Below are 25,347 nucleotides of genomic sequence, written 5' to 3'. Positions count from 1 at the left end.
TGGATTTCCCTGGAACTGGAGTTACAGATGGTTGTTAGCCACCACGTGGGTGCTGGGAATCGAACCTGGGTCCTCTGCAAGAGCAGTCAGTGCTCTTAACCCCTGAGCTAGCTCTCTAGCCCCAAGACTCTGCATTTTTAAAATTTAATGTTTAATTAAAAAAAATTTTTTTAAGGCAAAAAGCACATTCTTTAAAATAAAAAGTTGGGCTGGGGATGTGACTCAGTTGGTAGAGTGCTTGCCTAGCATGTAGGAGCCACATAAACTGCACACATGTGTTAAGCCCAGGATTCAAGAATCAGAGGGAAAACTGCTATAAGTTCAAAGTCACCCAGCTCTACTTAGGGAGTTCCAGGCCAGTAAGGGCCTCATAGTGAGACCTTGTCTCTTTTTTTTTTTTAAAGACAGGGTTTCCCTGTACCTCCAGCTGGCCTAGACCTGGCTATGTAGACCAGGCTGGCCTGGAACTCACAGAGCTCCACCTTGCCTCTGCCTCCCGAGTGCTGGGATTAAAGGCATGCACCTTGTCTTAACAGAAACATCTCTTTTGATTGTTGTGGAAAATGATCTATGAAAGTGCAACATGCTCATCCCTTGCTGTTTAAAAAAGCATCACATAGCTGGGTGTGGTGGCACATGCCTTTAATCCCAGCACTTGGGAGGCAGAGGCAGGCAGATCTCTGTGAGTTCAAGGCCAGCCTGGTCTACATAGTGATGTCCAGGTCAGCTGGAGCTACAGGGAGACCCTGTCTCAAAAAAACCAAAAAAAAAAAAAAAAGTATTTATTTATTGGTATATTGAAACACACACAGTCTTCCTGTAGCTCCCCTTGGCCTGGAGCTACTTATGTAAAACAAGCTGGCCTCAGTCTCCTAGAGAGCCACCAGCCTCTGCCTCCCAGAGTGCTGGATTAAAGGTATGTGCCACCATACCCAGCTGGTTGATATATTTTTAATTTATATGTATGAGTGTTTTACCTGCATATATGTAAGTGTACCACATACATGCAGTGCTCTCCAAGGTCAGAAGAGGACTTCAGATCTTCTGGAATTGGAGTTACAGATGGTTGTCAGCTGTCATGTGGGTTCTGGGGACTGAAACTGGGTCCTCTATAAGAGCAGCTGTCTCTCCAGACCTTGGGTTGGTTATTATTTGAATGAACACAGGGCTTCATTCATGTAATCAGCTGTAATACAGCTTCTTGTTTTCATGTTCTATTCCCCCCCCCCTTTTTTTTTTGCTCCCAAGTAAGTAGCTTAGTTTTTCTTCTCAGTTTGAAACCTGATGGTACTAGAAAAGTCTATTCAGGACCTGGAGGAGGTCCCTGTATAACACTTTAACACATGAGCTTAGTTATTTGTTCCAGGTCTTTTAAAGGATGTTTTAGTAGTCCATATGCCATGAGGAATTTTTCTTTTTATTTATTTTTTGGTCTTTTTGAGACAAGGTCTCTCTATAGCCCCAGCTGGCGTGGTGGCGCACACCTTTAGTCCCAGCACTTGGGAGGCAGAGGCAGGCGGCTCCCTGGGAGTTCAAGGCCAACCTGGTCTTCATAGTGAGTTCTAGGTCAGCTAGTGCTACCCCTGTCTCAAAAAAACCAAAAAAGATGTTCTTTTTTTTTTAGTGGTGGTGCTGGGGATTGAACCCAGAGCTTAGCACATGCTAGACAAGTGTTCTACTAAGCCATACCGTGGGGCCAAAAAAAGATTTGAAAAATGTTTTCTGGGGGCTGGAGAGATGGCTCAGTGGTTAAGAGCATTGACTGCTCTTGCAGAGGACCGGGGTTCGATTCCCAGCACCCACATAGCAGCTACAAACTGTCCTTAACTCCAGTTCCAGGGGAATCCAAAGCTCTCTTCTGATCTCCAGGCACTGCACGTCACAGGTGCACTCACATACATGCAGGCAATACACCCATACACATAAAAATAAATAAAAATATTAAAAGAAAAAAAGAAAAATGTTTTATTATTCATATTGTTTTGTATGAGTGCAAGTATGTAATTGTACCCATGTTGTGGATTGCCCATGGAGGTCAGAAGAAGGTGTCAGATCCCCTGGAACTGGAGTTACAAACAGTTGTTAGCCTCAATGTAGGTGTTAGGAATTGAACCTGGGTCCTCTGCAAGAGCTATTAACTGCTTAATAGCAGTTAACTGCTATTAACTGCTGAGCCATCTCTCTAGCCCTCCCCCAAAAGATTTTAAATGAATCCACTTCGTAAAACTTGATTGTTTTAGCCGGGCTCATGCCTTTAATCCCAGCACTTGGGAGGCAGAGGCAGGTTGAGGCCAGCCTGGTCTACATAGTGAGTTCTAGGACAGCTGGGGGTACAAGGAGACCCTGTCTCAAAAAGACCAAAAAAAAAAAAAAAAAGAACGAAGCCATGACTTATGTGTGTGTGCATGTGTGTTTTTTGGTCTTTTTGAGACAGGGTCTCCTTGTAGCCCCCCAGCTGGCCTGGAACTCTATATGTAGACCAGGCTGGCCTCAACTCCCAGAGATCCCCTGCCTCTGCCTCCCAAGTGCTAGGACTAAAGGCAGGCGCCACAATGCCCAGCTCACAAGCAAAACTTTTACAAGATGGAAACTTCAGCTGATTCTGGGAAACCATCTTGATTGAGAAGCACAGTTAGAGGACCTTTCTAAAGATACAAATCAGATTCTTTCTCAGCATAAAGCCTTTCAGTGACTGCTTGTTATTAGGTGGGTAAGATCCATCATCTCATTTGAGGTCTTCCCTTACCTGATGTGGCCTCCGACTTCTCCATTGGCTTCTTTGGCTTTCCCACCTTCTACCCAAACCCCCAGCTGTACTGAGCTGCAGCTGGAAGACTTCCCTCACATGACTAGGGTCCTAGGCTTGTCTTCCTACTGTCCTCTGCCTGGAATGCTGACTTCCCTTCCCACAGTTATTCCATTTCTGCCTGTCCTTGGAGACTCCCAGCTGGCAACACTTCGTCCCCCTGGAGAGGTTTCTGCAGCAGTGTCTAGTGCCTACTGTTACCATATACTTGTTTGTCTGAAGTTATACTCTGAACTTATTTGCTCCAATGACTGAGACCTTGTCATTATCTAGGTTCCCCCAGGTCTAGCCTTCTTACTTGGGCATCTCTGTTTGACAGAATGTGTGAGCCTGTAAGGTGTGTTGCTTTGTTAAGGTAATAGGATATGGTTTATGTAATCATTGCTGACTTTTACTCAGGTGCATTGTAACCTGTCTAGAAGGCAGGATGCTGCCAGCATATCTGTCAGTAGCAAATTGAAACCTACTGGTAGCACTCTGCCTGAAAACAACTCAGATGAATCTTCACTGGCACAGGGCTCTTACCCAGTACCATTTTCATAACTGTTATCATGATCTATTGCTCCTACTAAATGAGTTTAAAAAGCTGAATGAGGAGTGGGAGAGATGTCCTCTGTCAAGCTGACAACCTGACTTCTATCTCAGGGACCCACATGGTGAGAGGAAGAAACTGGCTCCTGCAAAGTGTCCTCTGACCGCCACACCTGCACTGTGACATGCACGCCCAACACATCCACACAGAAGTACAAAATGAAAATTAATTTAAAAAGCTGAATAATCATCCTGCCACATGTTTCATAAATAGGAGATTCCAAGGGGATTGAATTTAAAACAAATGACACACAAATTTTAATAGTTACCTGACTTGGTCCCCTTTGCTTTATAAGTCGGAAAGTGAAATGAAGATTGCAGAGTTCTGTTTGAACTGGGCCTGGCGGCTGCACTCCCATTCTCCCAGCTCTTGGGAGGCTGAAACTAGAGAAACAGGAGTTCAGGCCAGTCTGGGCTGCATAGAAGTCCTGGCCAACCTGAGCTAGAGATCCTGACTCAAAAAAGAAAACAATTTTGTTTTTAGGTTTGTGTGTGTCCTTCCCCATGGACATAGGCTTGATTTTATGTTCCTTCTCTTCCAAACATCCCTGGTGGTCTTGAACTCTCAGCAATCCCTTCAGCCTTCCAAGTGCTGGGATTGATTACAGGCATATATCCACCATACCTAGCTTTTGATTTTCATATCTAACCTAAATATCAGTTCCTTTTTTAGTCTTTTTGAGACAGAGTCTCTCTGTAGCCACAGATGACATGGAACTCACTATATAGAGCAGGCTGACCTCAATCTCACAGAGAGCTGCCTGCCTCTGCCTTCCAGAGTGCTAGGATTAAAGGCATGTGTCACCATGCCTGGCCTGAAAATTTTTTAAATTTTTAAAAAAATATTTTTTTTATTTTTATTTTATGTGTATGAGTGTATTGCCTACATGTAAGTAAGTGCACCCGTGTCATGCATTGCCACAGAGGTTAGAAGAGGGCTTCGGATTCCTCTGGAACTAGAGTTAAGGACGGTTTTGTAGCCTCCATGTGGGTGCTGGGAATTGATCCCAGGTCTTCTGCAAGAGCAGTCAGTCCTCTTAACTGCTGAGCCATCTCTCCAGCCCCAATTTTTAAATTTTTTTAATTTAAAAAACAATGAGGGGGCTGGAGAGATGGCTCAGTGGTTAAGAACACTGGTTGTTCTTGCAGAAGACACGGGTTTGAATCCCAGCACCCACATGGCAGCTAACTCTGGTCCCAGGGGATCTGACAGCCTCTTCTGACCTCTGCGGACATTGCATGACATAGGTACATTTAACCTACATGTAGACAGTATACACATACACATAAAATAAAAATAAAATAAAATAAAAAAACAATGAGGACTGGAGAGATGGCTCAGTGTTTAAGAGTTCTGGCTGCTTCCAGAAGATTGGGGTCCAATTCCCAGCACCCACATGGGGTATTAACCATCTCTAATTCCAGTTCCACGGGATTTGACATCTTCTGGCCATGTAGGGGTAAGAAGGTCCCAAAGATTAACTGAGTTGTCTAGCTGAGCATTTTCTTCTTTTTTCCTTCCTTTCTTCTAAGACTCTAGCTTGGCCTCTTTAATGCTGAGGTGATATTTTCCATAGAGTGATCAGTTTCACAGATCCTACAAAGTAACTGCTATAAATTCTGTAGTCTGAGGTATTTTATTAGAGTGGGTTGTCCACCTTACGATTTCTTCTTTGACTGTGAGCTATTTTGAAGAATATTGTCTAATTTCTAAGTATTTGAGAATGTTCCTGTTTTCTTTGTTTACTGATCTTCCTTCTCTGGTCTGCTATGTTCTTTGTGGCACAGGGGAGTGAACCAAGAACCTCACTCATGTTAGGCAAGTGTCTACCACTGAGCTATCCCCATCAGAACCCTACCTGGTATCATCTCACTTCTTTTAAATTTGTTTGGGTTTAATGCAAAGTATGGTGCAGCTGTACTGTTCTGGATAGAGTGAATGGGGTGAATGCAGGAGCTGTCAACAGCATTCAGATTTCTTCCAAGATTTGTAACATGCACATGTGGCTGTTGAATATGTCAGAAAGCAATAGCTCTGTAAATTGTCACTCTTTAAAAGAACTTTGAGTTTTTGTTTTTGTTTTTTGTTTTTTTTTTTTTTTTTTGGTGTTTTTGAGACAGGGTCTCCCTGTAGCCCCAACTGGCCTGGAACTCACTATGTAGACCAGGCTGGCCTTGAACTCACAGAGGTCTGCCTGTCTCTGCCTCCCGAGTGCTGGGACTACAGGCATGGGCCACCACACTGGCTAAAAAAGACACTCGGGAGGCTCAAAAGTCAAGGGAGGGCCCAGGAGATCCAGGACTCCATGAGCACAAAGCAGACTGGAGGAGCACAGCCACGCCAAAAAATCCCCCACCACAGCCAGCAACACATCTTGCAAGGAAGGGGGTGGGGGTGATGTGCATGACATGCAACTGAAGGCAAAACACTCTCCCGACGGATGGGGGACCAGATCAGACCAGCTCGTCACCAGTGGCCGAAGCGCCTCGCAGTGGGAAGGGAAGGACAGCGATGGCACAAAATAGCCTCAAGGTAACACAAAAGCCAAGAGCAAAGCAGAAGGGCAGCCAGCCACAAAAGCTTCAGAAGCCCAACAGCCTCGGCAGAGCAGTGATCCCAGAGGCCCTTAGTCCTTCAGTGTCACCAGTGGAAGGACAGCGTGGACTTCGAGCTTTTAATAAAGTATTTAATATAAAAGTACCTACCAGTTGCTTATTGAAGAAAATGTAGAGGATTTGTAGAAGAAATGACCATTTCTGTGTTTTGATGAGTAGCCTATTCTGTTAGTCAACTTTCCTTTGCTTTGACAAAACCCCAAGGAAATGAACCTGAAAAGAGGAAGAGTTTATTTTGGCTCAGGGTTTCAGAGGTTTTAGAGCATGGCTGCTTGGCCCCATCTCTTTGGACTTGTGGTGAGGCAGAGTAGTATTTGTCTCCTTGGTGTTTGGAGCCCCTGCCTTCTTCCTTCTGCTTCTTGCCCCTCTTAAAGTGTCAAGTTGGGTTGATTTCATCTCCTTAGTGTGCTTGACTTCAGCTGGTTTTTTTTTTTTCGTCTTTTTCTGTTTTGGTCTTTTTGAGACAGGTCTCCCTGTAGCCCCAGCTGTCCTAGAACTCACTATGTAGACCAGGCTGGCCTTGAACTCACAGAGATCTGCCTGTCTCTGCCTCCGAGTGCTGGGACTACAGGTGTGCGCCACCACACCTGGCTTTGACTTCAGCTTTCTGACATTCCCATTGCTACCAAATTGTTTCTGTTTTACATTTTTTATTTTTTTTAATTAAAAATTTTTTTTCCCCTTTTTTTGAGACTGGGTCTCCCTGTAGCCCCAGGTTTCCTGGAGCTCACTAGGTAGACCAGGCTGGCTTCGAACTCAGAGATCCGCCTGCCTCTGCCTCCTGAGCGCCTGGCCCTTAGTTTATTTTTATTTTATGTGTCTTTTGCCTGAATGTATGTAGGTGCACCCATGAGTGCAGTGCCCTCAGAGGTCATAAGTGGCTGCCATGTGGGTGCTGGGACCTGCACCCACCCGGATCCTCTGCAAGAGCAGCCATCGCTCACTGAGCCATCTCTCCAGTTGCACCCCCGCCCCCGCGCCTTTTTTTTTTTTTTTTTTTTTTTTTTTAAGAACTCGATTTTCCTTTAGGAAGATTGACTGGTCTTGCTTATTAGCTTTAGCCCATCAGTAGAGCTGCATAGGTGTTGCGGGCCTGAAATCCCAGCAAATGTCTGCATAACCTGTCATTGTCATCCTTAACTTTTTGGACCCGGTTCCCCTGCCACCTCCTCCCACTCTGTTTCTGTTGTATAGTCTTAGAACAATACACCCAGCCACATATTTCTTGTCTTGTTTCATTGCCTCTTTGCTAGGGACAGCCCAACCTCCCAAGCCATTGCCCGGGAGTGTTCCCTGTGAAGCAAGACTTGCCTTTACTTCGTACCCCTCTGTTCCCATTGGGCATCTCCTGTTAGGTTCTTTCTTGGCTTTGGTGATGGTTGGAGCTGCATCCTTAGGGAGCAGTTTTTCTGACAAGAGCTGGGGACACAGGGACTTGAAGGTGAGGATGAGGCTTCTGCCACCAGGCTACAGCCTGTTCTCTAGCTGCTGGTGTACTTCAATGGAAACAAAAAGTAGAAATGTTTTTGGTACAAATAAAAGAAAATCCTGCACACCTGTTGCTTCACTGAATGGTCATAAAATAGAATGAAGCCAGGCATGGTGGTACACACCTTTGATCCCAGCACTTGGGAGGCAGAGGCAAGCGGATCTCTGAGAGTTCGAGGCCAGTCTGGTTTACATAGTGAGTTCCGGGTCATCCTGGAGTGAGACCCTGATTCAAAAAGAACCAACCAACCAGACAGATAAACAAATAAAAAATAAATAAATTAGAATGAGGGCCACCTGATACCTGTGAGTGAATGGGAGAAGTTTTCTACATCTGACTCTGCCCCTCATTCTTGGCACTGTGCACCGCCTCCTAGGTTGACCTGGAAGTAATTACTTAGAATTAGAAATGTCTTCATTTATTCTTCTAACAGCAAACACAAATACCTGTGGACAAGAGATAGTCACCATTTGGAAAGCTCTTTTAACGCTATAGGGTAGATCGAAGTCTTGCTGTTTGGAGAATTAATTTAGTGGTAGCAGTTAATTTAAGAAATTAAAGGCAGGTGTGGTACACAAGTGCCTGTAATCCCAGCACTTGAGGTGGAAGCAGGAGGATCAGGAATCCAGCTATTGAAGGAATTCTCAGGCCAGTCTGGGTTACATGAGGTGCGGTCTCAAAAATAACTAAATCAAATTATTTTTTGTTTTCTTTTGAGAGGAGGTGTCTGTGTAGCCCCAGCTGGTCTGAAATTCTCAAGAAATTCACCTGCCTCTGCCTTACAAGTGCTGGGATTAAAGGTGTGTGCCACCATGCCCGGCTATAAAATTTTAAAATGTCAGAATTGTAGGGCCAAATAACACAAGTTTGTCCCCCAGCCTCTCCCTTTAGCTTTTTAAAAAGTCTTTCTGTGATTTTAGGGCATGGACTATATGTGTGTCTCTTTGAAGCCAGCTTTAGACTAGGTATGATTTGTGCAGGGTGTGGTGGAGGATGGAGTCCAACAAGAGAGTCTGGTTTACCTTTTGTTCATTGTATAATTTCACTGTCAGGAACAGCAAAAACTGAGAGAGCCAACACTGCCACCAGAACTGCTTTCTGAAAAAGTAACACCTGTGTCTGGCCTTCAGGACTGTCTGGCCTAACCAAATCATGTAACAAGTCTCACCACCTCCCCGTGGAAGAGGAGATAGGGAGCAAACAAGACTTGATATTTTCACTTTTGAAAAGCAGATTTGAAAGAATTAACAAGTGTCTACTTATTTTCACTTGAGTATTATTGATAAGCGCTTCTGTCTCCCTAAGGCCTTGTAGTCACTGCCTCTGGCCATAATTTTGTTTTCTGTTTATGTCTAAGTTACATATTATTTCTTTAGTTAGTATTTTCCTAAACTGACTTTGCTATAAAGCTGGTAAGACTGCTCTTAAATTGATCAAATTTATTTTCAGTTTTTTTTTTTTTTTTTTTTTTTTTTTCTCTTTTTGGGATAGGGTATCCCCAGCTGCCTGGAACTCACTGAGATCCCCTTGCCTCTGCCTCCCAAGTGCTGGAATTAAAGGTACCATACCCAGCTTTCATTCTCTTCTTTTTGAAGCCAGGAAGACAGTACATTTAAATAGAACCTTTGAAGTTACTTACTTTGTGAATAGATTGTACATTCCATAGTATAAAATATGAGAGAACAGGACCACTGAGCTGTCTCAGCAGGTATAGGTACTTGTCTTGAAGCCTGGGGACCTGAGTTTGATTTTTATAGACTTCACATGATAGAGTGACTCCAGAAAAATCTTCTCTAACCTCTACACTTATGCTGTGGTTCCTGTGTGCCCTTACCCATACAGTTCTATGCATACAAATATCTCAGTACTCAGGAGGCAGAGGTAGGAAGATCACCACAAGATCCAGACCAGCCTGGTCTACATTGCAGGTTGTCAGGCTTGGAAGTTTTTGAGCCATCTTGCTCGCTCCATGTTTTCAGTCTTCTGCTGTCAGTAAAGCTTTAGTGGATAGCCGGACATGGTATTGCATGCCTTTAGTCGCAGCATTTGGGAGGCAGAGGCAGGCAGATATCTGTGAGTTCAAAACCAGCCTGGTCTACATAGTTCCAGGACAGCTGGGGCTACAGGGAGACCCTGTCTCAAAAAGACCAAAAAAAAAGGCTTTAGTGGGTAACCTTCATAAATATACATGTAGTGTCCTAATAAAGTCCTTGATGGCAAAGGAGAATCCAAGTTCACAGTTGTTCACAGTTCTTCTTTAATCCGGAATAGCCACCGAGTATTTGTGTTTCATGACATTGACTTTTAGAGAAGTAGAGGACACTTTGTGGAACATTTCTCTGATTGGACTTGCCATGAGAATTAGGTTATGTGGATGAGGTGGGTATGTGCTGGCAGGGAGTTTGCTGTATTAACCGGGATTGTTGCTTAAAGTGTGTTTCAGTATCTCTGAGAATTCCTTTTTACTCTGTAGTTAACATACTTGTGCTGAGATATTTAAAGATGGAGCATTATTTCTTCTTTAGTTTGCCCAATTATTTTATTCTGAAATACGGCAAATGTAAATTCGCTAATTCTGTCAGTTGATGCTTCAAAGTGTCAATAGCTGGCCTTAAGGAAGAGATTTTTCGCCATCTGTCCCTCTGTCTCACTAGGAAATCATAGACTCTCTTGTCATTGAGGCAGGGCCTCACTGTATGGCTCTGGCTGAACTTGAGCTCACTATGTAGACCAGGCTGACTTCTAGCTTCCGTCTGCCTTTGGCTCTTCAGTGCTAGAATTATAATCATGAGCTCCTATGTGCCCCCTCTCCCTCATTTCCTTTTTCTCCAGATAGTGTCTTGCTTTGTAGCCTAGGCTGACCTCCAATCTTGGCAGTCCTTTGGACTTTAGCTCTCCAGTGTAGGTAGTAGCCATGTGCCCCAGTTTTGATAACTTACCCTTCCCCCACATGGGATTCTGTGTCCATTTAACATGTCCTGTCATTTTAAAAATTTTTATTTTTTAAATATTTTATTATTTTTATGTGTATGAGTGTATTGCCTGCATGTAGGTAAGTGCACCTGTGTCGTGCAATGCCTGAGGACAGAAAAGGCTATTGGATCGCCTGGAACTGGAGTCACAGACAGTTGTTAGCTTCCATGTGGGTGCTGGGATTCGAACCTGGGTCTTCTGCAAGAACAACCAGTGTTAACTGCTGAGTCATCTTTCCAGCCCTATGTCCTGTCATTTTTTGAGTATATCTGTCCTTTAGGGGCATGGCATCTTATAATTCCTCTAAGGAGCCTTGGGGGTGAATATTTAGAAATCAGAATCTTTGTTTGTTTCAGATTTGTTAATGAGCGTGGTTGTTGTTCTTTATCTTGGGGACACAACTTAATGAGGTTCCTGATTAATGACTGTAAAAGTTTCTTGGGTTTATTCCAGCCCCCAAGTGTGGATATTTTACCCAATTGAAATGTGTTTCACTTTCTTGGTTGATCGGGTTCTTGTTGATTTGTGTTTCTATGTGGTAAGAAACACAGCCCCCAACTCAGCAACATAGGAACATGCATATTCTGAAAAGCTTCACAGTTTTTAAAAATATTTTACTAGCCGGACATGGTGGCAGATGCCTTTAATCCCAGCACTCGGGAGGCAGAGGCAGATGGATCTCTGTGAGTTCAAGGCCAGCCTGGTCTACATAGTGAGTTCCGGGACAGCTGGGGCTACAGGGAGACCCTGTCTCAAAAAGACAAAAAAAAATTATTATTTTTATGTATATGTATGTATTGCCTGCATGTATGGAAGTGCACACATGTCGTGCAATGCCCGAGGAGGTCAGAAGAGGGTGTCGGATCCCCTAGAACTGGAGTTACGGACAGTTGTTAGCTGCCATGTGGGTGCTGGGATCTGAACCCAGGTCTTCTGCAAGAACATTCAGTGTTACTAACTGCTGAGCCATCTCTCCAGCCCCCACACTTTTTTTTTTTAAATATATATAAAACCATATTTGGATTTATGTTCTGTAGGTGACCAGTTGCATTATACTCTGGCTTATCTGTTGTGTGTCTTAGTTTTTTTTTGTTTTGAAACAGGGTCTCACTCTCTAGACCTGGATGGTTTTGAATTTAAAGATCCATCCACCTGCTGAGATTAAAGGTGTGCTCTACCACATCAGCTATGTTTTGTGCTTCCTTTTACACAAATGAGCAACTTCATGTTCATTTTCTGATTTCCCCAATTTAACACAAAAATAGTCTATAGATTTGGGGGGGTATCTTTTTGAGGCAGGGGTCTCCTTGTAGCCCCAGCAGCCTGGTCACTATGTAGACCAGGCTGACCTTACACTCAAAAGAGATCCGCCTGCCTCTGCCTCCCAAGTGTGGGGATTAAAGGCGTGTGCCACCCTACCTGGCTCGTAGATTTTTATTTTTATTTTTTTTAAAGATATATGGACTGGAGATACGGCTCAGTGGATAAGACCACTGATTTTTCTTCCAGAGGACCTGGGTTTGGTTTTCAGTATCCACATGATGACTAACAACTGCATAGCTCCAGTTTCAGGGCATTTGACGCCCTTCTCTGGCCTATTATTTATTTTTAAGTGTGTGAGTGTATTGCCTGCATGTGTGTTAAGTGCATCCGTGTCCTGCAGTGTCCAAGGGGGTCAGAAAAAGGCATGGGATTCCCCCACAACTGGACTTTTGGACAGTTGTTAGCTGCCATGTGGGTGCTGGTAATAGAACCTAGGTCCTCTGAAAGAATAGCCAGTGCTCTTAAATGCTGAGCCACCTCTCCAGCCCCATAAATAAATTCTAAAAAATAAATAAAAGTTTTGGAGGTCAAAAGAGGACATCAGATTCCCTGAAACTGGAGTTACAGATGGTTACGAGGCTGGAAACTGAATCTTGAGACCTCTATAAGAACAGCCAGTACTGGTCTCTTTAGACCCAAAGTTTTGCTTTTTTTTTTTTTTTTTTTTTTTGTCTTTTTGAAGCAGGGTCTCCCTGTAGCCTCAGCTGATCTGGAACTCACTATGTAGACCAGGCTGGCCTTGAACTCACAGAGATCCGCCTGCCTCTGCCTCCCAAGTGCTGGGACTACAGACATGTGTTACCACACCTGGCGAATATTTGGATTATTTTCAATATTTTGTGAATAAGTAATGTAATAACTTAATGCAATTTTTTTTTTCCTCCCTGAGACAAGGTCTCATTATTTAAAATAGCCCCTGCTGACCTGGAATTCATAGAGATCTACTGCTTCTCTGTCTTCTGAGAACTGAGATTAAAGCATGTACCACCATGCCTGCTAATGTAATTGTTTTTTTGTCAAGTAGCCCTAGGTAGTTTTTAGAGTGCAGCTTTCCCTAAGTAAGGCTCTACTGGTCTGTTTCCCACTGGCACTGTATGCACACTTGTGTTCACAGCTTCAAGCTGATTGTTGTGCTGCTGTTTCTGCTAATCTTGTAGATTGTTTTGTGTTATTTTATGGTGTTGGGAGTTGAAGCTAATGTCTTCTGGAAGCTGTGCAAGCTCTGTCCACCTCTGAGCCTTGTCCCCAGCCTGCTACACTTTACATATCGGCCTGCCACACTACATATCTCACTGTTCTTACCTCATTTAAGAACACTCAAATTGAGTGGAGGCAGGCAGGTTTCTGTGAGTTCAGGCCAGCCAGGGCTACATATTGAGAATCTGTCTTCTGACAAAACCACCACCAACTGTTAGCACCAGCATCCCTTCCTCTTCCCCTCTCCTTCCCCTTCCCCTTCCCCTTCCCCTTCTTCCCTTCCTTGGCACATTTTAAAATTATAATTTTCTTTTTTTTTCCCCCCTAACAGACGGAATTGCAAAGGAAATCCGAATTGCTTGGTTGGGATTGGTGAGCACATATGGTTAGGAGAAATAGATGAAAATAGTTTTCATAACATTGATGATCCCAACTGTGAGAGGAGGAAAAAGGTAAGCCATTATTTTCTGAGTGATTGCTGGGTAGTATTCATTGTTTATTTTTTTGTTCACCACCTATGATTAGAAACCTATTATGGTGGGACTGTGCCTCAGGGGTGGAGAGAGGCTGTGGAGTCTGTCCCCAGAACTCTCCCCCAGCAAAAGCAAGAAAGCAAGTAATCACTATAAACCATTGCTGACTGAAGGTGACCTATGGAGGCTTCAGAGAACTTAGGACATGGCCAGGTAAATTTGAAGAGTTGTAGTTAACACTGTTTTTTTTGTTTGTTTGTTTGTTTGTTTGTTTGCTTGTTTTCGGTCTTTTTTGAGAGAAGGTCTCGCTGTAGCCCCAGCTGTCCTGGAACTCACTATGTACACCAGGCCAGCCTTGAACTCACAGAGATCTGCCTGCCTCTGCCTCCGAGTGCTGGGATTAAAGGCGTGTGCCACCATGCCCAGCTTTTTAAAAATTTTTTTAAAAACTGATGTGCGGGGCTGGAGAGATGACTCAGCGGTTAAGAGCACTGACTGCTCTTATAGAGGACCCAGGTTCAATTCCCAGCACCCACATGGTGGCTACAAACCATCCTTAACTCCAGTTTGAGGGGAATCCAAAGCCCTGTTCTGACCTCCGGCACTGCACAACACGGGTGCACTCACATACATGCAGGCAATACACTTGTACACATAAAATAAAAATAATAAAATATTAAAAAAAAACAAAAACCAAAACTGATGTACATGAATGTATTGCCTACATGTATGTATGTATGTAAGTGTACCCATGTATTGCAATGCCAGCAGAGGCTAAAAGAGGGCATCATATCCCCTGGAATTGGCGTTATAGATGGCTGTTAGCCACCACGTGGGTACTGGGAATCAAACCCTGGCCTTCTGCAAGAACAATCAGTGCTCTGAACACTGAGCCATTTCTCTCCAGCCCCTCCTTTTTTTAAAAAAAAAAATGAGTCTAGTAAGGTCATACTACTAGCCACATTGTAATTGTATAAAACTTCTATTTTGTGTTGTGCTGAGGATCAAACCAGGGCCTTGCACATGCTAGGACAGCTCTCGTGCTGAGCTACATCCCCAGTCCCCAACATTGTACATTTTATATTAATTATTTATTTTTGTCTTTTTTTTTTTTTTCTTTTTGGTCTTTTTGAAGCAGGGTCTCCCTGTAGCCCCAGCTGTCCTGGAACTCACTATGTAGACCAGGCTGGCCTTGAACTCACAAAGGCAGAGGCCTGCCTCTGCCTCCCAAGTGTTGGGACTACAGGGGTGCACCACCACGCCTGGCTTATTTTGGTCTTTTTGAAACAGGGTCTCCCCTGTTTCAGCTGGAACTCACCATGTAGACCAGCTGGCCTTAAACTCACAGAGATCTACCTGCCTCTGCCTCCCAAGTGCTGGAACTATACGCCTGGCTGTTTTATTTCATATGTATATGAATGTATTGTCTGCATGTATATAAGTGCACCCATGTCATGCAGTGCCCACTGAGGTCAGAAGAGGGCGTCAGATCCCCTGGAACTGGAGTTATGGATAGCGATGTGGGTGTTGAGAATTGATCCCAGATTCTCTCCAAGAGCAGCCAGTGCTCTTAGCCACTAAGGCGTTGCTCCAGTCCTAACATTGTGCTTTGAAACAGATAATTATGTAGTCCAGTAAGTCCTTAACCAATAGTCCTAAATGTTGCTTTTTAAAAATTTTATTTATTATTTTTATTTTGTACGTATGTGTGTATTGCCTGCATGTAGGTAAGTGCACCTGTGTCACGCAGTGCCCTTGGAGGGCAGAAGAGGCTGTCGGATCCCCTGGGACTGGAGTTACTGACAGTTGTTTGTTGCCATGTAGGTGCTGGGATTCGAACCTGGGTCTTCTGCAAGAACAACCAGTGTTCTTAAACACTGAGCCATCTCTCCAGCCCCCTATGTTGCTTTTTTATTTTGAACTTAAAATGTCTTCAAGGCAGATGATAATCTAAGTGACAAATTCCCATGAATATGCTTTCTGATGCTTTTGTCTTAAGTATTATTATTATTACATGAATATACATAATGAGTTTTACTTTAAAATATTTTTAAAAAATTTTTATTTTATCTGAATGAGAGTATTGCCTGCATGTATGTGAGTGCACACGTGTCATGCAATGCTGCAGAGGTCAGAAGAGAGCTTCAGATTCCCCTGGAACTGGAGTTAAGGATGGTTCATAGCCGCCATGTGGGTGCTGGGAATCAAACCCAGGTCTTCTGCCAGAGCAGTCAGTGCTCTTAGCTGCTGAGCTCTCTCTCCAGCCCAGAAAGTTTTACTTTTTAAAAAAAAACACATTAGCTGGGTATGGTGGCACACGCCTTTAATCTAAGCACTTGGAAGGCAGAGGCAGGCAGATCTTTGTGAGTTCAAGGCCAGCCTGGTCTACATAGTGAGTTCCAGGACAGCTAGGGCCACAGGGAGACCTTGCTTCAAAAAGACAAAACAACAACAACAAAAAAAACCCCACACATTAATACTTCTTAAACCCACTGTGCACCAGTCAACCATGTTGTTTACTGATATTTTTCTTTTTATATTTTATTTATTATTTGATGTGTATGAGCGTATTGCCTGCATGTATGTGAGTGCACCCGTGTTGTGCAGTGCCGTGGAGGTCAGAAGAGGGCTTCGGATTCCCCTGGAACTGGAGTTACGGATGGTTCGTAGCCGCCGTGTGGGTGCTGGGAATAGAACCCGGGGCCCTCTGCAAGAGCAGGCAGTGTTCTTAACCGCTGAGCCATCTCTCCAGCCCCTGATATTTTCTTAAAGGAGTAATTGCTTTAAGGTCGAATCTGGAACTTCTTTCCTCTACCTCCAAAGAGTCTGTTCTGGATTTTTTTACTTTGTTGCTCCACTAAGTGCTGGCTGTTAGGAATGCAGCACATCAGAAGGCTGTGTGCACATGCTCCAAACTGTTCTTTTCTAGAATCATCTGTTCTAATTTTAGATTTAAGTTAAGGCTGGAGATGTCAGTCTTTTTTACTCTGTGGTCAACTCAGGGCTTCAAAGAAAATTCTATTCTATCCCAGCTAAGAAATGCTTAAGGTGGCTATGTCAAGCCATTTGGGACAGTCTTAAAAATGTTTGACCTAGCCAGGGCGTGGTGGTACACGCCTTTAATCCCAGCACTTGGGAGGCAGAGGCAGGCGGATCTTTGTGAGTTTGAGGCCAGCCTGGTCTACACAGTGAGTTCCAAGTCAGCTGGAGCTACAGGGAGACCCTGTCTCAAAAAGACCAAAAAAAAAGAAGTTTGACCTGTCTTTGGGGGTGGGGGTGGGCCCAGAGAAAGAAGGGGTCTGGAGAGGCACACACTGGTTAAGAGTACTTTACTCCTTCTGAATCAGAGAACCCTGATTCAGTTCCCAGCACTCACATCGTGTGGCTCACAACCACCTGTAACTTGCTCCACAGGATCTGACATCCTTTCCTGGACTCTGCAGGCTCTGCGCAGAACCATACATAGACACATAATTAATAAATAAAAATTGGGGCTGAAGACATGGCTCAGCTGTTAAGAGTACTGGCTGCTCTTACAGAGGACCCAGTTTTGGTTCCCAGCACCCACACAGTGACTCACGGCTATCTGTCGATAACTAGTTTCAGGGGATCTGAGTCCCTAATTTTGGCCTCTGTAGATATTGCATAACATTGGTGAACTTACATGTAGGCAGAACACTCATATACATATATAAGAAAGGAAGACTTAATCTTTAAAAAACCTTAACCTAGCGGGATGTGGTGGCGCACGCCTTTAATCCCAGCACTTGGGAGGCAGAGGCAGGCGGATTTCTGTGAGTTCAAGGCCAGCCTGGTCTACATAGTGAGTTCCAGGTCAGCTAGGTCTACAGGGAGACCCTGTCTCAAAAAGACCAAAAAAAAAAACCCCTTTAACCTATAAATTTAAAAATAATTCTCTATAAATCCTGAGTTTAACAGAAAGTTAATTTTATGACTGTAACTCTTCGTTTAGAACTCGTTTGTAGGCCTGACTAACCTGGGAGCCACTTGTTACGTCAACACATTCCTCCAGGTGTGGTTTCTCAATTTGGAGCTTCGGCGGGCACTGTACCTGTGCCCCAGCACCTGTGGAGACTGCCCAGTGGGAGATGGGGTCCACAGAGAAAAAGGTCAGTGTGTGTGTGTGTTGAGGGGGAGGCTGTTCTGGGACGGGGTCCTTCTGAGTGTATTGCCAGCTGTATTACTTAGAACACACCACAGAGGAGAAAGCAGAGGTGCTTATTCTATGCTAAGTGTGGTCTAGGGTTTATAAACATACTCAGGATTCAAATATTTCATAGACACAGAGACACATACCACAAATCTTTTTTTTTGGGGGGGGGTCTTTTTTCAGACAGGGTCTCTGTGAAGCCCCAGCTGGCCTAGAAATCATTATGTACACCAGGCTGGCCTTTAACTCACAGAGATACGCCTACCTCTGCCTCCCAAGTGCTGGGCTAAAGGTGTGCGCTACACGCCTGGCCCCCTCAGTCTTTTTTAGAGTTTTTTCCTAGTGAAACTCCCAGGTCAGCTTCCAGCTACCTGAACAGTTTGAGGCCATCAATGCATGAGACCCCTGCCAGTAAATAAACAAACGAACACCCCCTCCCCCAATAAAAAATTTGGTTTTTTTTCTAGGTGTCATAGTCCATGCCTTTAATCCCAGTACTCAGGAGGTAGAGGCAGGTGGAGTTTGAGGCGAGTGTGATCTACATTGCAAATTCCAGTCCATCCAGGGCATCCTGGTGGGACCTTGTCTACAAAAAAGTTTAAAATTGATAATTTGTTTTCTCAAAGCTTTATTCCTATATTTGATTATTTACATATAGATTAGTAGTATATTAATTATTTAAAGTGATAGTGTCTGCAAAAGTACTTTGAAATGGATCATTTTTCTTTATATTTTGTCTTTTTGAGACAGGGTCTCCTGCAGGCCCAGCTGACCTGGAACTCACTATGTAGACCAGGCTGGCCTAGATCTCACAGAGATCAGCCTACCTTTGCTTCTTGAATGCTGAGATTAAAGGCAAGAGCTACCATTCCCCGCCAGACTATTTATTTTTGAGACAAGGTCTTCCTGTGTAGCTTTGACTGGACTGGAGCTCTATATGGAGTCCAGGCTGGCCCCAATCTCACAGAGATCTGCCTGCCTCTACTTCCCAAGTGCTTGGGCTAAAGGTATGCACCACCATGCCCAACCTTATTTAATTTTATTTTAATTATATCTTTTTGAGACAGGGTCTCCCTGTAGCTCCAGCTGGCCTAGAACTTGCTATGTAGACAGGCTGGCCTTGAACTCAGGGATCCACCTGCCTCTGCCTCCTGAGTGCTGGGACTAAAGGTGTGTGCCACCATGCCTGACCAGCCTTTTTTTTTTAAAGACATTATCTTATTCTGTAGTCTGGTCTGGAACTATGTAGCCTAGACTGTCCTCAGACTACTAGCAATTCTCTTGCCTCAGTCTCCTGAGTGCTAATATTGTAGATGTGAAACACTACAGTGTATGTTTTTTTGAGAAAGGGTCTCACTAATAGACCAGGCTGGCCTGGAACTCACAGTGATCTGCCTGCCTCTACCTCCTGTGTGCCACCTTGCCCAGTGCCACTAATGCTATTGTCATATTTTCTGACAAGAGTACCTTTGTGGGGGGTTGGTATTGTAGATTAAGCCTATAGACTCAAGCTTGCTAGACTAGTTCTCTGCCACAGAGCTGTGTCCCCTGATTCTAGAGTTAATGGTACAGTATGCAGTAGCCTACACCTGAGATCCTAGCATGCCAGTGGTGAAACAGGATGTAGAGACAGGAATCTCCTGGAAGTTGGCAGGCAAGCTATCCTGTGATACACAGTTCAGTAGCAGAAACTGTAAGAGACGCTGCCTCAAGACAAGGTGCAGGGTGAAAATTGACCAGCCTCCACATGGTCTCTGTGGTCTGTGTCCCCACACAGTGCACAGATGCTCGTAGAGAGCAAGCAGAGTTTGAGTTACCTAAGATTTTATTGAAGGTAAAGTGAATGGTCTTTATTTGAAATGCTTAGGGCTACATGTGCTTTTTAAAGTTGTGTTTATTTGTATGTGTATGTGTGGGTGTACATGCCACAGTGAACATGTGAAAATCGGAGGGCAGTTTATGGAGGTGGTTTTCACCTTCCACCATGTAGATTCAGGAGATCAAACTAGAGCTTGGCTTGTCAGGCTTGGGAGCAGGTACCTTTACCTGCTGAGCCACCTCGACAACATTCCCTCCATTCCTCTTTTATGGTTCTTTTTGGGGGGGGTGGGAAGCTCTCTTTGAGACAGCGTCTTGCTCTGTTGTCAGACTGTCCTCAACCTAGTGACATTTCCTCCTTCCTCCGCCTCTGATGTGCTAGTATTACAGGCATGTGCTGCTGTTCCCTACCCAAATGTGTTTCAGATTTTAGCGCGTGTCCCCCACTGCCCAAATTTTAATTACATTTGTGTTCGTGAGCATGCACACGCCAGAGAGAATGCCTTTGGACGTCAGGTAAAGGTGACAACTTCCGCTTTCCACCATGTGGTTCTCAGTGATTGGAACTCAGGCTTGGTGGCAAGCACCTTTACCTACTGAGCCATGTGTAAACTGGAATTTTGGAGTATTTACGTAGACTTAACTGATTGACCATCTCTAATCTGAAACTCCAAAATGCAAGGATTTCAGTCAGGTTTTCAAATTAGAGATACTAACCTGCATAGAGCATTCCAAGTTGTAAAGGAGTTGGAGTAAATGCAGATGTACTTGCATAGCCTTTAAGATCTTGGAGCTGGAGAGATGCTCAGTGGGTAAGAGCAGTGGCCGTTCTTGTAGAAGACCTAGGATCAGTTCCCAGTACCCACATGGTAGTTTGCAGTCTTCTGAAAACGTAGTTGCAGGGAATCTGATGCTGCCTTCTGCCCTCTACGTGTCCCAGGCATGCACATGATGTACTTATGTACAAGCAAAACACTCATAATACATTAAGATAAAATCTGAAAAAAAGTTATATCTCTCTCATATATATATATATATATATGTTTTTTTTTAAGCCTTTTTGAGACAGAGTCTCCCTGTAGCCCCAGCCGGCCTGGAACTCACTATGTAGATAAAGGTGGCCTTGAACTCCCAGACATCAGCCTGCCTCTGCCTCACAAGTGCTAGGACTAAAGTCATGTGCCACCACACCTGGCTATAACCGGAATTTTTTTTGTTTTTTTGGTCTTTTTGAGACAGGGTCTCCCTATAGCCCTACCTGGCCTGGATTCGCTATGGAGACCAGGTTGGCCTCGAACTCGCAGAGATCTACCTGCCTCTGCCTCCCTATATCTGTATTTTTTAAAATGGCATAGAAGATTCCATATGTCTTTGTGTCCCCTTGATCCAGGCTTCCTGTCTTCCTATTAGCATATCCTCTCTACTCTTTAAAACTTAAAATATGGCTGGAGAGGTGGCTCGGTAATTAAGGTAATTAAGCGCACTAGCTGCTTTTGCAGAGGATCCAGGTTTCCAGCATGGAGGCTGACAACCTTTGGGGGGGCGGCGGTCTTTTTGACACAGGGTTTTCCTGAAGCTCCAGCTGGCCTGGAACTCACTATGTAGACCAGGCTGGCCTGGAACTCAGAGGGATCCCCCTGCTTATGCCTCCCGAATGCTGGGACTAGAGGCATGTACCACCATGCCCTGGGCTATCAGCCTTTTGTAACTCACATTCCACAACCTTTTTGTAACTCAAGTTCCAGGGAATTGGATGGCCTCTTCTGGCCACTGAGGTGCACTTATATACATGCAGGCAAAACACTCATAAATACATACATACATACATACATACATACACACACAAACACACAAACAAACAAACAAAGCTGGGCATGGTGGTGCACCACTGGCCTGGAGTTTGCTACATGTTGAGGCTGGCCTCAATCTCACAGAGATCCACCTGCCTTTGTCTCCCAAGTGCTGGAATTAAAGGTGTGTGCCACCATGCCTGACAAGCCTATGCACTTATCCTCTGAGCCATTTCTCCAGCCCCTGAGACATAGGAATGTAAAAGAAAACAAAAAGGGGCTGGAGAGATGGCTCAGCTTAAGAGCACTTGCTGCTCTTGAAGAAGGCCCAAGTTTGATTCTCAGCACCCACATGGCAGCTAGCAACTGTCCAGAACTCCAGTTCCAGGGGATCTGGAGCCCTCTTCTGATCTCAGTGCACATTGCATGACACCTTAATGCAGGCAAGCCAGGTGTGGTGGTCCACACCTTTGATCCCAGCACGTGGGAGGCAGAGGCTGGTGTATCTCTGAGTTCGAGGCCAGCCTGGTCTACATAGTGAGTTCCAGGCCATCTGGGGCTACAGGGAGACCTTGTCTCAAAAAGAACAAAACCATACAAAAGCATGCAAAGTTATAAAAGCTCAGTACAAGAATCTTTAAAAAATGCAGGCAGTGTACACATAAAATAATAATAAAATATTAAAAGAAGAAAGTCACAACTTTTTTAAAAACAAACTTGTACTTTTCTTTCAATAGATTACGAGCCTCAGACAATCTGTGAACATCTGCAGTACTTGTTTGCTTTATTGCAAAACAGTAATAGACGATACATCGATCCCTCGGGTTTTGTTAAAGCCTTGGGCTTGGACACTGGGCAGCAACAGGTAAGAACAGCTTCATCTTCCTCTCTCATCTTCAGGTGCACAAGTGCTCCTGAGAATATAAGGGAAGACAAGACAGGGTGCTTCCAAAATTTTAATCTACTTCATTAGCACCTTACTCCCCAGGATGCTCCATGTTATGCGTGACTGTTTGTTTGAGATGAACTTTTTTATTTATTATTTTTTTAATTTGGTCTTTTTGAGACAGGGTCTCCCTGTAGCTCTAACTGACCTGGAACTCTTACGTAGACCAGGTTAGCCTCAAACTCAAAGAGATCCGCCTGCCTCTGCCTGCCAGTGCTGGGATTAAAGGCGTGCGCCACCACTCCCGGCAAGATGGACTATATTTCTTAAAATTCATTCATAGGCATAAACTTCCTGTAGCTCTGTAGTCCTTGAGCCAAGTAGAAAGCACAGGTAGTTTCTGGGAAATTTTTTAGTGCTTGTGGTAAGGTCGGTGACAAGGACAATACAATTTTTCTTTTCATTAATCCAAACTTGTAGGATGCCCAAGAATTTTCAAAGCTCTTCATGTCTCTGTTGGAAGATACTTTGTCGAAACAAAAAAATCCAGATGTGAGGAACATTGTGCAGCAGCAGTTCTGTGGGGAATACGCTTATGTGACTGTGTAAGTCTTTAGCCTTCCGTGGGATAGTTTAATGTAAGACAGCTGCTTGTGTTGATGATTTTCAGTTCAGTTCCAGGTTATTGCTATGGTGGGTTATCATGGGACCTGAAATATTTATAGCAATCCATTTCCATGGGAACATGTAAACAGCCACCCTGTTAATTGCAGTTGAGTACATCCAGGTGTTGGAACTGTCTCACTGAGCTCTTTCTTGATGGCTTTATAGTGTAGGTTGAAAGAGTGAGGTTGGAACTGACTAGAAAACTAAGTAATGCCCAGTTCCCCTTTGAAATTTCCTAGTCGTTAAGTAGGTGACTTCTCCAGTCATTTTGTGCTTTTGTTTAACCTGCAGTTTATGTAGTATAAAAAATTTTTGTGACAGAGCATATTTAAGGCTATAAACACTCTGCCATCTGTCTGGGATGTGTGCAACTGATACTTGATTGCTTTTCTCACTCTGATTTTAGTTTATTGCATTTTTATTGTAGCTGCAATCAGTGTGGCCGAGAGTCTAAGCTGTTATCGAAGTTCTATGAACTGGAGTTAAACATCCAAGGCCACAAGCAGTTAACAGACTGCATCTCGGAATTCCTGAAGGTACGCAGGCTTCGGGTGCCTGCTGCTTCTGAGCACTGATTTCCCTGCTGTTCTGAGTGGCATTTTGACTAGTGGGTGCAGTGTTAGTAGAGGTTTTCCCTGTAGGAGATGCATGGTTTGTAAAGGTCCAAAGAAACTATAGTTTTGGCTATTGGACACTAACTCATGTGTCAAGTCATATGACATGACATAGGGCTTGAGTGGAAACTACTAAGAGGAAACCTTTGTTATCAAATGTGAACAGATGTATAGTGTGAGAGATGAGTTTATTACACACAGCTTCCTCTCTTAACATGTTTTTGTGTGTTCTCAGACCTGGAAGACATGCATTAGCATACCTGAAATAATTAGTTATCTATTGAATTTATTCTGCTGAACACTTCTTGAGTGTTTACTTTGTTGTATTAAGTACTTTATCAGATGCTGGGCTGACACTATTGACCAAAACAGGCAAAAATCAGCCTCATGGAGCTTACAGTGCAGTAGTACCCATACCAGGCAGGGTCATTGAGGAAATGAGTAAAGTATATGGCCTGTCAGCTACAGTATGTGCTATAGAGAAGACTAGTGCAGGGTGGGGCTAGGAGTTGTGGGTAAGTCAGGGCTTGGTGGGGCTGGGAGTTGTGGGGGCGGTCAGTCAGCCTGGGCTTGGCTTCAGTTTGAAATGAAATCACCACAGCGGAAGTGTGAGCCATACGGGAAAACAGGGAGAAGCACGGCTGGAACACTGAGAGAAGAGCCTGAGATGGGGAGTGTGTCTGTGGTTTGAACAGGAAGGCATTTGTGTGACATAGTGTGTGAACAAAGCAAGAGTGACAGAGAACATCCCTGGGTAGTGATGGGCCACAGCAGAGAGGCTGAGTTGGGAGTGTGGCTTTCACTTTGAGTGAGATTGAAGGGCCATCAGGGCTGTAATCACAGGAGACTGCAGTGTTTTAACAGGACAGCTGTGGGCACTGTCTGGAAGAGGCTAAAGATGAGTAGAGTTTGGATAGGCAGGGTGCAGGTTGCCAGGACCACGGGTTAACTGAAGAAGGAAGAATAGCATTTGATGGCTGGCTTTTATATTTTCAAAGTAGAGTTAGTCAACCAAATTGGTATACTGAATGTAAGGAAAGTCAAGGATTTTTAAGGTTTGTAACCTCATCAGTTGAAAGAATGTTGTCATTGCTAAGATGTGAGAGGAACTGAGGGGGCAGAATGAATGCTGAGTTTGAGGAAAGAGAATCAGGAGTTCAAAGCCAGCTTCAGCTACTTAGAGTTTGAGACCAGCCTATGCTGCATTAAGACTTTGTCTTAAAGAAACAACAAAGGGGGGGGGGTAGAGAGATGGCTCAGCAGTTAAGAACACTGGCCCTTCTTACAGAGACTGAGGTTCAATCCCAGTACCCACATGGCAGCTAATAACTCTCTGTAACTCCAGTTCCAGGGGATCCGACAGCCTCTTCTGTCCTCTGTAGGCATTGGATGACATGGGTGTACTTACCTCCATGCCAGCAATACATGCATACATGTAAAATAAAAATAATAAATAAAATATTTTTTTAAAAGGGGGGCTGGGGAGATAGTTCAGGGGTTTAAGGGCACTGGCTGTGCTTGCAGAGGACCTGGGTTCAATTCCCAGCACCCACATGATAGCTAACAACCATCCATAACTCCAGTTCCTGGGGATATGACACCCTCTTCTGGCCTCAGTGGACATTGCACACATTTGCACTTAACTACATGTAGACAAAACACATACATAAAATAAAAATAAATACTTTTGGGGGGGCTGGAGAGATGGCTTAGCAGTTAAGAACACTGACTGTTCTTGTAGAAGACCCAGGTTCGAATCCCAGCACCCATATGGCAGCTAACAACTGTCTGCAACTCCATTTCCAGGTGATCCGACAGCCTCTTCTGTCCTCCGCAGGCATTGTATGACACGGGTGCACTTACCTACATGCAGGCATAACACTCATACACATAAAAATAAAATAAATAATGATAAAATAAAAATAATAAAATAT

General features: G+C 44.1%; 1 protein-coding gene across 10 annotated transcripts in view; it reads left to right on the top strand.

The window, feature by feature from the left end:
• The window catches only part of Usp48 (ubiquitin specific peptidase 48), a 95,274-nt gene that overhangs the window by 14,028 nt on the left and 55,899 nt on the right, over positions 1 to 25,347 (top strand). For all 10 annotated transcript variants that reach the window (XR_001872567.2, XM_008838631.3, XM_029566194.1 and 7 more), the window contains exons 2-6: positions 13,327 to 13,447; positions 17,442 to 17,598; positions 21,985 to 22,112; positions 22,614 to 22,738; positions 23,227 to 23,335. Coding sequence is in view for 9 of the 10 variants with exons in the window: in XM_008838631.3 (XP_008836853.1) it covers positions 13,327 to 13,447; positions 17,442 to 17,598; positions 21,985 to 22,112; positions 22,614 to 22,738; positions 23,227 to 23,335 (640 nt within the window). In the remaining variant the exon portion in view is untranslated. The remainder of the gene's footprint in view (positions 1 to 13,326; positions 13,448 to 17,441; positions 17,599 to 21,984; positions 22,113 to 22,613; positions 22,739 to 23,226; positions 23,336 to 25,347) is intronic.

Source organism: Nannospalax galili, unplaced genomic scaffold (genome assembly GCF_000622305.1).
Source record: "Nannospalax galili isolate Female #2095 unplaced genomic scaffold, S.galili_v1.0 scaffold2019, whole genome shotgun sequence".
NCBI lineage: Eukaryota > Metazoa > Chordata > Mammalia > Rodentia > Spalacidae > Nannospalax > Nannospalax galili.
Note: the sequence above shows the minus strand (reverse complement) of the source record. Positions and strands in the feature narration are given on the sequence as shown.